Source organism: Sesamum indicum, linkage group LG1 (genome assembly GCF_000512975.1).
Source record: "Sesamum indicum cultivar Zhongzhi No. 13 linkage group LG1, S_indicum_v1.0, whole genome shotgun sequence".
NCBI lineage: Eukaryota > Viridiplantae > Streptophyta > Magnoliopsida > Lamiales > Pedaliaceae > Sesamum > Sesamum indicum.
This window is the reverse complement of record NC_026145.1, coordinates 11,426,950-11,441,226: the sequence shown is the minus strand read 5'-3', so window position 1 is coordinate 11,441,226 and position 14,277 is coordinate 11,426,950. Positions and strand designations below refer to the sequence as shown.

Sequence of the window (14,277 nt, the reverse complement as noted above, 5' to 3'; positions counted from 1 at the left end):
GTTTACTGAAGAAGAAAAGATCTAAAAATGGCTCTGTGAATTTGAAGATACTGGACCTGTAGGTAGGAGTTGAGTTGTCTCTACTTCTAGAATGAGAGAAAGATGTGAAATGATGTTATTTTTGCAGATATATGGAGTATCTTGTCTCATTCACAATGACAGATGGCGTAAAATCAAACCCGATCCCCCTCAAGTAGGCCTAGTGGGATTATAGTCCGTCCAGTCATCTGTTATCAAAGAGACGAGGCATAATTCTCGAACCAACCTAACTGCAAGGAAACGGGTTATTAAACTGGATATCTCAGACAGTTGAAGGAAACAAGGTATCATGTTATTTTAAATTCTTTAATTTGTGTATATCTCAAAGAATTGATTAACCAATTAATTGCGCTCAAATTTCATTATCAAACCACATTAGAAGAACCCAACTAAAATAAGAAAAAGAAATAGAGGATAAAGGGTCAGTACAACAATCCCTCCCTTGTATTTTGAGACTAAAAGCATTCGATCTCACCTTTGATGTGAAATTAAGCATGAACTTCAATCCTAGCAAGAGCTGGCTCGTCAGATTTATATCCAACTAGCATCACAAGAAACACTAGCACAGTCCGATTATGTGTGGTACAGAATGTAAGAAAATCCCATCAAAATCTGCATAATCTGGTTGAATTTCTTTTACAATGGGAAGATAAAAAATCAAATAGCTATGACTCACCAATGCTTCCCTGCCATCAGTGTGGACAGTTGATCAAAGGTTACTAAAACATGTAACATGGGATAAGACATATCGATCTTGAGAAAGCTCTGTAGGGGACTCATCACGAAATCTTTGGCTACTTCCTCTTTTTGTACTTGTTCAGCAGCAAAACACGATGTCAAATGAGCCAAAAGCTTTGTAGAGATTATGCACCATCACACTTTATGTCTTCAGAGGAGCCTTCTTTTCTCTGTCAGAAATTCGAGCAGGAGTATTGGAGTGTGATTTAAACCGGCCTCTACCTCCATCTTCTTTCTCCTGCAAGAAATGTTGCCACAGAAGAATGTCCAAAAATAAATAAAGCAGCATGGAAGTCACTAGTTTTAACTCTTAACCTCAACTATAATATAGACCAACGTATAAAGTTCAATCAGGCTCTAAACCACAGAGCTGCTCTGGGCTGGATTAAAAATTCAAAAAGCGCCTCCAGCTCAATAGCTTTCTCATATTTTGGCATTTGCAATCAGGAGTTTATAACCACAACAAAGAAAATCTTATAAAGTTGCACTGAAACTGGATCAAAATCAATACCAGACATCACATAAAATGATACAAGGATACGGCATAAATATTTCATGAGGCAGCTGACTCCAGTCAGAACAATCTACAATACACTACAATGGCAAATCTCTTTTTCAGTCATTATGGAAAAGGTCAATGGCAAACTCCACAACTGAATTTCAGAGCAATATCTAAACCTAGCTTCTGTGTGAACATGACATATAGAAAAGCTTCCCACATAAGACTTCCCTTAGATCCACTACTCACTGAAAGGAACGTCCATTAGTATAAATGTTCCATGTTTTTAAGCTTCTTTCAAAGAACATGCTGCTGACTTATTGTTTCCACTGTGCAAAGTGATTCTCACTTGATGGTGGAATATTTGGTAGAATATCATCAGTTTAAAAAATAATGACGAATTGGGGTAATACACACAGCCAAAAAAAATCTCCAGTTTTATATGTGAACTCAACGGAGGTGCCCACTGAGAGCTAAGAGAAGTCCCAAAATGGAAAAGCTCAATTACCTTTTTCTTAACAATCTGAACTACATCCTCATCCTGAAGTGTATGACTAAGGCCACAGTGCTGTGGGTAGTGCCTCGCACTTGTACCCCACACCAAAACATACTTCACATCCTTAACCAGGCTCCGATGTATGTGGTTACAAAAATCTTCCACATTGCAGCCACCTCTACCCTGAAAGCAAAATTCAACAAAGTACTAAATACGCCCGACCATAATCAAAAGCAAGAATACAAATCAAGAAACCTAAAATCATAGAATACATAATCATAATTGTCAAATAAATGAATGGAAAAGAAGAAACCCTTCTCCACAAAATAGTTCCACAGAATTGCAAGCATGTGATGGAAAGTGTATTAGATTATCAGGAGACATACAGAAGAAAGGACCACTGGATCTGAGAAGTCTGGTTGCTGGCCCTGAGGCTTTGTGTAGATTCTGACAAGACCCATCTCTTCCCACATTCTGGCAAGCAGTCTGTCCAGATTCAGCTGTTGAAGTAACAAAACCACATAAACATTCAGCACACAAAACAAAAGCAACGAGGCGATGCATAAATCCCTATACATCTCCCAATCAATGTTTGCTGAATATAAAAAAGCAGTCAGCTGCATATTCAAAAGACGATCACACACCTTCAAATTGCAGCTAATGACAATAGAATTAGGCTGCCGCGCTAATCTGTCCACATCATCGATACCAATAACATCAATCTTATTGTAGACATATACGCACTTCATGTACTTGCGATTCCCCTCAATAACGTCAATAAGATCATCTACCGTTGCATCTTCACGAAACAAAACCTTACAAAAATTAATGTGGAGAAAAACTGTCAATAGCAATCTTGGTCCCAGGTAATCATCATTAGTCATCAAGAGTCACCATTTAATATACCATTACACAAGCACCCAAATAGAGTCAACATCAATCAGACAACTGGAAGTTAAAAATTACAAATTTCTTTGACCAGGTTCAGAACAATAGAACAAATACAAGGTTTATTTTAATACAAATTGTATGCTTTAGGAGAAAAGGAAGGGCATCATCTTTTCTACATTGCGTATAGCTCATTTTACACACACAAAAGTTTACTGTGTCCCACTAAGCCCCAAGACGCTTCATACATTCCCGCTGTCCTATAGGTGCAAAGCATAATTTAATACACATCCGTGGATTAGCTAATTGTTAATCTTGTCCCAAGGCATCATTTGTCTTTGCACACCAGGCCTTGAACTCTTTACAATTTTGTGCTTTGTTAAGGAAACATTATACCTATTACCTATAGCACGTAGTGACTGGAAGTTTCGAAAAGCACAATATATGGTAGCTTTTCAGTGGAAAAGTTCTGCAAATCCAATGAATGAAAGACAAGATGTGGCCTGTCTTGTGACATCCCATTCATCTATCTAAGAGATAGACGGTTTTACAAATAGATAAAGAAGCAGTTCTGGATGTTAACAAAACGTTCCCAGATTGACAAGAAGACCAGATGAATATTCCTATATACAAAGAAATTTATAGCATGCCAGATGCTAATATTCCATCAAAGAAGTAAGAAGTACCTCTGCATTGTGAATCTTGTACTCATGTAATATTTGATAGCAGAGTTTCTCATCCACATGAGTCAATGGTAGCGTGCTATTGAAAGAAATTCCCCCAGTTTTTTTCTTTTTGAAGTATATCTGTCATCACACAGAAACACTAGTCAATAATTAGATTAAGTATGATTTCAGATCCCAAGAGATAAGGAATAAACAACTCCTTTTTAAAGGGAAGCTACTCCTGTTTTCTTTTCTCATGTTACTGTAATTTCCTACGAGAAAAATCTCATATTTAATTAATGCTATGACCCCTTCCAGGACCTACTTTTCTGCTTAATCCACCCTACATTGCTTGGAAGATGCAGTAGTCGCGGACAAATGCTTGAGATAATTATGTTCTTACCAGGTACCTAAAGTTGAATAAAATACTTAAAATTGAAAACATGACGGCAGAAAAAGGCTACATCAAATGCAATGGAGAAGCTCTACAGCTATTTCACTGTGTAGCACTTCAGGAATTATTTTGAAACCCAAAACTTTTTGGTGCATAAAATACGCCCTACATTTCTCCACTCGATCAGATAGTTCATGCGTATTATGCATAAAGGTTAGATCCATGACCAGCCCAAACATCTGATGCCCTCATAAAATGGCTACTCTTGCGGATGCTAACCTGTCTTTTGCAAAAGCCATGCCCTGAGAGAGGCAACAATTTCAGTTCAACATTCAACAAAGTGAGATTATCTCTTTTAAACCTCCCAAAAATCTTATCAGGCAAGATCGTAAACCTATACTCAAGCTATAAACAAGTGCCACGAGAAAGTAACAAAGAGAACAAAAGGCAATGGAGAATGATTAGAATACATTACTTGAGGTGGTCTTTTATTTAACCGCAACCCAACAGCTTCCAATTCCCTTGTTAAGATTTGGCGATGCCCTTCACTCTAGAAATTTCATGATCATCGAGCCACGGAAATATTAGAATTAAAGCTAGATAACTAATGAAAATATTGCATATTAGTAATCACTTAAAAATTAAAGAATTACTGTCAATACCAAATATAAGAAAAAAAAATTCTTAACTTCAAGCAAATACTTGACGCTTTCTCCTTCAGTATCAAGGCAACATTAGCTGAAGCAATGTAACCGAGCCCGAACAAGGAACAACTCAAATTAATATAACCAAACAAACAACTAATGGTGTCAAAAACTTCTTCTGACATCATAAATTCAGTGGAACTTTGAAAGGGCATCAACAGACAGTAATCATAAGATATTGGACTGATATTGATAAGGCTAACATTGTTCTCAAGTATACTGTCAAGATGATTTGTCTATCTTAACAGTTAGCAGCATATGCAATGTGTTTCAGATAGATCTTTTCGTAACAGCCCCCAGGCAGCTGTAGGAGCATAACGTATGATTTATCTCTCCTTGTTAATCATGGCATGCAAAAATATGTGTGGACAGTACACACATAAGCACTCACATATAAATGTAAGGAAGCTAGTTGAGTGTGACTTGCAAAACGTTACAAACATTCAAAAAGAACTTCTTCGATCATCCAATAGAAACCGATAGCACTACCACTTACTTTGGAAGCATCTAGAACCATCAACACAAGATCTGCTGATTTGGCAACTGCAATAACCTGAAATCATCAAGAAGTTCCTTCAGGCATATAACATCCTCTTAAAGTCAAGTAAGTTTCACCAGGCATCAGGTCTAGTAATATATCATCTATTATAGTCTAGACTTTTACCTGCCTACCACGCCCCTTTCCTTCAGATGCACCTTCTATAATTCCAGGAAGATCAAGGAGCTGTATTTTAGTATCATTGTAGTGAATAATACCCGGAATGCAAGTAAGCGTTGTGAACTCATATGATGCAGCTTCTGAATGTGTTCCCGTCAACATAGTCAAAAGTGTTGATTTTCCAACACTGGCAAGAAATAATTGCAAAAATATCTTTAGAATACCACAAAACAAGAAGGATTTACATATCAATAACCTGGAACAGAACAATCCAAGAACTGAACAAGAAAGGCATGGTAGCCAAAGGATAGACCCAAATACAAATGAGAGAACCACCACCATCCACCAAAAGCCAATTAATTAACTATCGGTTCAAAACATCCTCTGTTATCAAATTGTGTGAACAAGATAATATTCTAATTCTTATTTTTTCTCTTTTTCCAACCCATAACTCTTAAAGTAATGACATGGCCAACCTGGGGAAACCTATCAGTGCAACACGTCCATGACCAAATTTTGTAACTTCAAAGCCCTCCCCAGCTCCGCTAGAACCCTGATTCATCATGGAAGAATTATCAGAGTATAGAGGCACTAAAAAGAATTGAATTATTATACTTGGAAAGAACCTTGGAAGATAAATCAATCACAATAATTTTCCATGCGAGGAACCATCACATATTGACAAAACAAGAAGAAATCAAAGAAGATGCATACTTTTGGGGGCTCCAACAGTTGCGTCCTCAGTTTTGCTATCTTAGCCTTGAGCTGACCCAAATGATATTCTGTATTATCAAACATGTTACTATCATGATTATGCATCTTACAGGCTCGTATAGACAGCGAAATCCATCATGGATAAAGCCAAGTATGTGAGAATCAAATCAAAATGCAGCTTTAGGATCAATTCATACTTATAGTGAAAGCATTCCAGACAACCCCTCAATCTTGATTCCGGCTAGCACTCAATCGGGTTATCAAATCAAATTCATGGAAAATACTCCCAAACCCTATTCCGATGCCCCTTGATTCCATATATAAAATACTAATATAATTTCTCATCCTAAGCACAAATAGAACAGAAAAGCCAACCGGGGACGGTAAAAACATAACAGAATATACTTATTAAAGAAAACAACAACAAAAAGAAACCCAAAAAAAACAAAAAGAAAACAATAATCACCTGTGGCTTTATTCTTTTGTGTTCGTGCCATCTCGGCTTCAATTTCTTTAATCTTTTCTATGATCCCCATTTTTCCTTAAATATTAACCTGAAACAAATAACAAGCAACAGAAACCACCTCTGGATCAGCCAACTATGCTTCGAAACACAACCACAGAGATAGAATCAAAAGTGTTCATGAAAGACCTCCAATTTTAGCTAAACAGAAACAACTTTCCACAATGTTTAGCAAAAATCAGCTATTTTATGTAAATTCGAGCAGATTACAATTATCAGCAATATCTCGTAACACACATATGGAAATATGTGAGCAGATACGAATAAACGGGGAGAAATTATTGATGAATACAATAGATGTTACCTTAGAGAGAGAGAGAGATACGAGCAGCAGCAGAAGCAGCAGCAGCAGATGACTTATATTCGGCTGCAGGGCTCTTTAAGACTCTAGTAAACAAAGTAAAAGCGTGGTGTTGAAGGGGGTCTAAGACTTAGACGTTGGAACGCTTTTTAGAAAGCGTTCTGAACAGAATGAGATGGCCTGGGCCAGGAAAAGCCCATCTCCAATCTGATTATGCGACCCAACTAGAAGACCCATTAAACAACAAGGATGTCTTATTTGATTAGTACTCATCATAATTTCTATGAGCATATATTTGAATTATAATTGTTTTTATGTTTTGGCATTTAATTTTTTTTTGATTAATTTATCATTTCATCTATATTTTTGTTATTTTTAACTATTTTTTCATCAAATTTTTTAACAAAAAAATTACATGTAGTGTACATGTGATATTTAAATGTTATATAATGTGATATTTTTTACTTATACACAGCATGTGATATTTTTTAACAGAAAACCAACAAAAAAATCATCATACATGGCAAATTATGAATTTTGTGTGGTTGAAATGGTAAGGCGACGCACCAAAAAAATCAAATGTCAAAATATAAAAATAGGCATAATTTTGTTAGCAAAATGTAATTTACCCTAAAAAAGAAATCGTGAGAGAGGAGAAGGAAACAAATCTTTAAGAAGAAAAAAAAAACAGAATAAGGTGAGAGAGAGAAAAATAATTTTAAATTTATTAAAATATAAAAAATTGTAAGAAAAAGAAATGTGTAGTAATGTACTAAGAAAAAAGATAAAATTTTAATTATGAAATTATTAAAAAATATTAAAATTACTATTCTAACCGATTTTTCTTTTAAAAAGACTAAATGAATTTAGATATTTGAAAGTTAGTATTAAACAAATTTTCTTTATATATAAATATGGTATAACTTTTGGCTAGGTATGAGCTCAGATTTTTACAGCCATGATCTAAAAAAGTAAAAGGAATTTTTCAGCCATTTAATTGTTGTTTTCCCTTACAAACAACGATTTCATTTTATGAGAGAAACTTGTTTGATTTCATTTTCAAACGTTTATGTTCAATTTTATACTATTTTTAAATTGTGAGATTGTATTTGATTACTTTCTTTTCTTTTTTGTGAAATTGCATCATAAAGTCCAAAAAAATCTATACTATCATACAAAAAATTATTACAAAAATATGACATCTTTTCAAATACAAAACCATCAGAAGATACTTTAATCCAAACTTATTTTCATCTTATCACATATTTTATTACAAAATAAAATTACAAAGCATCCTAGTTTAAATGTAGTCCAAAACTTATCACAACACATTGATCCAAACATATTTTCATTTCTTACACAAAATTCAATAACAAAGTATCAACTCACTTGAAAATACTGGATTTGAAAATTGTGAATGACGACAAGAACAACCAAGGCAAAAGTTTCAGGCTAGCCACAAAAAAGAAAAAAATGCAAAGAAATTAGAAGGTAGCTAGTTTTCAACAGCCAAACTCAATTCCCAACTCAGCCAACCGGGCTGAAGTTATTTAGAATAATTTATATTTCATGTGAGCTTTGATGCGTTCGGAATTATCATCACCAGACAATTGATTTCACACACATAGATTACACATTAACGAGTGTTGCCTCAACTGCAATCGCCCCCAGCCAACCACACGCACAACTTTCCGATTATCATCAAGCAATACAAAAATCAGCATCAATGAAGGCAGACTTGTCGTGTAAATCTAACAATCCTGCACTACATCAACTTCAACGACGTACAGTTAGTTTTACAATGCATCAGAGTTTTAGCATTCTTATTGAAAATTAGGCAGACACTACACATATTCACAGTGCTACAAAAACCCTGATCTTGTTTCGTGTACAGTTTTATTGGGTTCATTACGCTCAGCCAATTTGCAATAGCTGATGCTTGGTGGAACATGAGTTTGCATTTCAGCAAGTTCTCTTACTCGTGACAGAATTGGAGCAGGGATTGGGACTGAAGCTTGCTTCCGGGAGCCGTGCATCTGTTCATTCACCCGGAGAAGTCAGTCCACTGAGCAGAATACTGATATTTCAACACACAGTAACAATTTCAAAAGAAACAACGGAGAAAACAGTTTACGAGCACATGTATTTATCAAGAAAGAAAAATTCTAAAGTTCAATGGATATTGGTACAGACAAAAGTTCAATAACAGAGTTCAAATAAAACACAAAGCAGAAAAATTTGAAACATCTTTTCTGGAGATGTCTGCATTGTTCGTCAATATGAAGAACTTCAGGAAAGTCGCAGATTGAAAAGCATTTGATGCTAGGCACAATCAGATATCCTCCCGCAATAGTTTCAACACAATAATGAATTACTGGAGTGGTTGATATTAAATGTTTGTCCATCAAAAGTCCTCTCTTCCAGGATAAATAATGAAATAAATATAGAATCAAATAGAAGAATTGAAATCAGCCACGGAGCAACTGATATCAAGTTTAATAGCATCATGATCGTGCGATAATAGAAATCAGCTTTATTAAATCAACTAGAACTGGTACTCATGTGGATATTTGCTAAAATAGAGAACATTTAGCTCACCCCATTTCCAGTTGGCAATTCTGCAAGGCTAGCTCTTAGAAGATTCCTCCATTTATCCTGCATAGTGATTGAATTTTCAATCTAATAGCTAAGGCCAGAAGAGTGTAAAGTTCGCTTTGGCTGGCTTAATTAATTCATTGGTGTCCTACCTTAAGGTCAACTGAAGTTCGGTAAGAATATGATGCAAAGGCAAGGCGTTTGATCTCAGACCATCTACCAGCACCATATTTAGCAACCCCATCAACCAGTTTAACAACTTCACTTAGTGTCCAAGGTCGATGATGCTTCCTCCTCATTCCTCCATTAGCTGTGGGTACAGTAACTACCTCTTCATCTGAGTTATTCCTATATGATTCCACGTTTTTCAGCTTCACTTCCTCCTCCAGCTGAATTGTTGTCCTCTCAGTATATGGGGTTGATCTCTCTGAAGCAACAACAGGCTGGGCACATAAAGAGATGCCACCAAATATTATGAGTCAGTATTAACCTCTAAGAAAATTGAAAATAAAAGGAGAAGCTAGAGGCCATGAAAGATTTAAAGTGAAGAAGAAAAAACAGGAATTAACATACAGGACACATTATTCAATAAAAATAGTTCACAAGAAATACTTTCCACAAAGAAATTATATATCAACAACTTTCACCACGCGATTCAACATATTCCTATAGGTCCTCAGTTTAGATTGTAGAAGAAAATTACTACAAACAACACCAACCATAGCCAGTATCCATCGAAACAACTACATAGCCTAATTTTAAAAACGTAACTGTGTTTGATATAATCAGATAGGATCAACTCAATTAAGCGAATCAACCTTCATCAAGCATCTCATCTCAGGATTTACTGAAACAAACTGGGGAAAACCAAAACTTTAAATGTTCTGGCAAGTAACTTACAGGCTCTTCAATCCATCTGGGAGACAAGCTGTTTTTGGGTGCATTATTCCCGCATTCTTTGTCAAGTTGTGTGCTGGATGCAACATCATTCTTTTCCAGACTGATTGAGATGCCCTCCCCACTAGGCTGAAGTTTCTAAACATCACAGCTGAAAGCATGTAAATTACAACATTCTAACCAGCTTAGTCGATGCTAGATCCCATTCTTATCAAACGAATGCATAAAGCAACACAAGTTGATTTATTGATTGCTTTACAAGAGACAAGAAATGGTTCCAAATTGCATGATATTTAATCACCAGAGACAACAAATAAGGGGCAAATCATTCAAACTGGTTCACCGTAGAAGGACAGAGAGACAGAGTGCAACCTCCCACAAGAATGACTAACTCACTTAGCTTGCTATTCACAAAGTGATAGAAAAACCAATGCAGGGTGCATACATTGAAATGGTTTAGATGATGCAGTCAGAAAACAGAAACAAATTCCATAATATCAAAGTTATGCTCACATAATGTACAGGTGTATTAATTCACGTTACCATAAGGTTCATAAGATTTTCCCTTGGACGGCTCCGGCGAATCCGGGAAACATATGGAATCTGAATTCCAGAACCTCCAAGTGAATCTTTCCTGGTGAGATATCTCCTATCCAGTCCAAAATTCTGAACAGGTCTTGCCCAAACTTTTGCAGATGGCTGGTCATATGCAGGGTGTTTAACTGAGGAGACGATTTTGGCACCAGAGTCCCTGGATTCTCCTTCTGAAAGTTCTTCAATGTAACGTTTTGTGGGCTTCCGAATTCTTTTTGCTGGTCTTTCTTCTGTCTCTGCATCTTTACCTCCAGATTTGTCTTGAAAAGTAGAACTTTCCATATTTGTCTCATTAGCAATTGAGTGGATTTCACTTTTTTTATCATGGGAAGTTGATGGACTTTCATGGTTCTCCATCGCAGATGTAACTACACAATCAAACAAAACAGAGCAATCCACACTTTCACAAGTTTCCGTTTTTTGTTTCCTTCCCACTCTATTGTCTATAATTACAAAACTGGTGGTTGAGAAGTCACAAGAGTTGGTCAATCCCATGATAATCCTCCTCTTGAGCCACTGTTTATCCTTCACAGAAGTCTCCCTTCCAAAAGTTGCCTTGAAGGTCTCCTGAAGATCTTTAACTGACAGATTATCCAGGTGTATTTCCCCATTCAACAAAGAGAAATCAGGCTTCATACCAGTATCAAAACTAGAATTTGTTTTACTCCTGTCCAATTCACTAAACGTCTTTGAGCATTCCCCTGGACTCCCAGATTGGCAAACACTGCCATCACTGCCGTGACAAACTAATGAAGGAATTCTTTCCTACATAGTGAAATAAAAAGGCCATGCCATCACCAGTTAGAATAGTCAAGCCAATCATTTCAATTCAATAAGATGACAGATCTTTCAATATGCCCAAAATCACAGGAAAAAAATGACTCAGGATTTGGTAAGAATAATTTACAGTTCCAGAAGATAAGATACATATAGAATAATAGGAAGAACGAACTAGCACTAAATACAAATAAGATAACATAGACCAGGACTAGAAAAAAAATTATATTTTTCCATTCAGCATCCCAGCCTAATCTGAACCCGCCAAACCAAAACCATAAAATACTCTCCTCGTACAATTGGCTGATTTGGCAAAGATCAAAAAGCAAAGAATATCTTTGAAACACCAAACTGAATACCTTCGGATGAACATCTACTTCTTCAGAATCCATCATAGGGTGAGGTGGTATATTTGGCTTTTCTGTACCAATTTCAAGAATCTCAAGTTGTGGCTGGCCTGGCATACAAACAAGAATAAGCAGCCACAAAAAACAAAGTAGCATAAATAAAAACATGATTCAATGAAATGGTAGAGGACTGTGAGAACACAACCTTTCCCAGATCAAGTGGAGAGGAAAGTTTGGCCTTTCTATAACTGGTAGGAAAAAGGGGGAGAAGAATATGACCCCTCTCTAACTGGTAGCTACGCTTAAATTGCCTAAGCCTTTTGAGCAATTGGCTTTCCAGGTACATGGCATTCATGTAGGTATACTAGGCAACAACTTAAATGACTAGAGAAATTTCAAAAAGGTAGAAACGTTCTAAACCCACAATTACAGAAAGCCAGAAACAAATGAAGAAAGGACAAAGCTCAGATGTTTTTCAAACAAAGAATATCTTCAGAGTCTTGCAATGGATTTATGTTCTAAAGGCATGCATCAGTATTGCCAATAATGACTATAGCAGGCACAAGGGAAATGGGAAACAAAATTGTAAAGGAAAAACTAGGCTCTGTAGTGAACCTTCTGAGCCATTTGTACTGCATTCCAGAATTTGTCCGGTGTCCAGAGTTCTGACATTACTTTTATCCTCTTCAAGCAAGTCTTCAACTGCCATAACTTCATCTTCTGTTGCAGGCACTAATCTCCCATCGCCATCAACCTAAGTTTCAGATGACGTACCAGTTATAATAACTTGACAAATAGATCACACAAGTTTCTTTACCTGAGAAATATCACGACGGAGGAGATAAAAGTAGCGTATTACAGGAGTAAAAATGATTGCCTCTGATCCCTGGCAGGCTTCTAATCAAGAAACCTATTAATTACACTTACCAATCAACTCAAACATTACCAAATTATGACCTGTCACATTACATGATACTACATTTGCAAGGTGGAATCTAGTAGAGGTTATATACACTTTCTTAGCCGCAAACAATAGGAGAATAACTCTAATGTAGTGGTTCAACCCAAAATACATTAAGGAAGTTAGTTGACATACTTTCTTAATTCCATGGAAGTGCAAGTAAGCAATTAAAAGATGACCTACAATTCAGGCTTCTAACACCCCTCATGCAAGTAATACCTAATTGCTTCTCAGCATTGCATCTCAAACCCAATCAAGCGCTTACTTGTATCTTAAAGTGCCATGGTGATAAAGCCTGTCATATCTTGGTAATCATAATGACATGATCACATTTACACATTCCTCAAAATCATAATTCATTCCTTCCCAAGTATGTGGAGAAGATAAAACATATTATTCTATGAAAACTTTCCCGACAGGAAACAAGGCCAATTATAAGAAACAAGAAAGTGGAAATGCCTACTAAGTCCATCTTATATTATAAACATCTTCCGATGGTTCTTTCTGTAAGTAATAAACTTCCAAGAAAATTTGTTTCATCACTAGCAATTCTAGACTATAACTTAATTTCGTCTGAAAACCATCCTGTGGTGGTAAAACCGGCTTTCTCGTGCATGTACCAAATACGTATATTTAATGCACATCTTGTCCAAACAGGAGAACTATAAAGCCAATACGAGCTTGCACATAGAGTTTATACCCGAGCAAGCTGGTAAACAACTGGATCAGCAGCCTTATGCGAAATGATACAATCAACTCCAGCTTCCTCATTTCCGACAATATCAACTAATGTTCCCATTGCCACTCATAGACACAGACTGCAAAAAAGAACAAACACATGATATTACGTCTAACAACGTTAACTAATCAAGCTTGAAAGTTCAAATTTCAATTGAATTCAAATGCACTCAACGCATGCACGATATAACATACTCTAATCTAGTGTTGGTATACATAAAACTTAATCATTAGACTTCACCCAGAATTAAAAATAAATAAATTCCAACACATTTTCTTCTTCCACAATAAAACAAAAAACTAATAGGAATATGAATTAATAAATATCAATAGAATGTCAAACTAATCAGCTAAAAAATGCGATAAATGCATGTAAAACATAATTATCAAGAACTGACGTAAATCAACTGACCACGGAATTTCATTCGATGTCCCAATAAGGGAATATTCCGGCAGGGAGTTGAGAACGGAAAACCTGGGGCAAAAATAAAAATCAAAGTGAAAATCCGGTCAGAAAAAGTTTTTGGAGGGGATTTTTAGCATTTGGGGGTTTCTTTGTTCAGTTGGAGTAGTGTTCTGGTTTTGCTTTACGAGCACGCTGGTTGTACTGTCAAAAGAGTCCGGAATCGAAAGTGACGAATTAACTTGATTCTGAAAGTAGACGTGGAGTCCGGATATGTCTTCAGCAGGTGAATTGACAAACTTGCCCCCTGTCCAGATGTCATTTGCCTACTTATTAACGACCCATT

General features: G+C 36.2%; 2 protein-coding genes across 3 annotated transcripts; both read right to left on the bottom strand.

The window, feature by feature from the left end:
• LOC105163232 (developmentally-regulated G-protein 2) lies at positions 528 to 6,741 on the bottom strand. The gene is made up of 12 exons (XM_011081504.2): positions 6,623 to 6,741; positions 6,262 to 6,349; positions 5,796 to 5,863; positions 5,558 to 5,634; positions 5,088 to 5,268; positions 4,920 to 4,976; positions 4,195 to 4,269; positions 3,347 to 3,466; positions 2,417 to 2,587; positions 2,159 to 2,272; positions 1,785 to 1,955; positions 528 to 1,015 (listed from the first exon to the last, which is right to left on the bottom strand). The coding sequence occupies exons 2-12, from the start codon at positions 6,329 to 6,331 to the stop codon at positions 920 to 922; spliced, it is 1,200 nt and encodes a 399-aa protein (XP_011079806.1). The 5' UTR covers positions 6,332 to 6,349; positions 6,623 to 6,741; the 3' UTR covers positions 528 to 919.
• LOC105163216 lies at positions 8,234 to 14,121 on the bottom strand. 2 transcript variants are annotated; one of them, XM_011081484.2, is made up of 9 exons: positions 13,941 to 14,120; positions 13,491 to 13,608; positions 12,445 to 12,583; positions 11,842 to 11,939; positions 10,655 to 11,470; positions 10,115 to 10,249; positions 9,367 to 9,657; positions 9,218 to 9,274; positions 8,234 to 8,655 (listed from the first exon to the last, which is right to left on the bottom strand). In XM_011081484.2, exons 2-9 carry the CDS (start codon positions 13,587 to 13,589, stop codon positions 8,482 to 8,484), a joined length of 1,809 nt encoding a protein of 602 aa, XP_011079786.1. In that variant the 5' UTR covers positions 13,590 to 13,608; positions 13,941 to 14,120; the 3' UTR covers positions 8,234 to 8,481. The 2 variants fall into 2 exon arrangements, with proteins under 2 accessions (XP_011079786.1, XP_011079795.1); XM_011081493.2 differs by having other exon boundaries at positions 8,561 to 8,696; positions 13,941 to 14,121.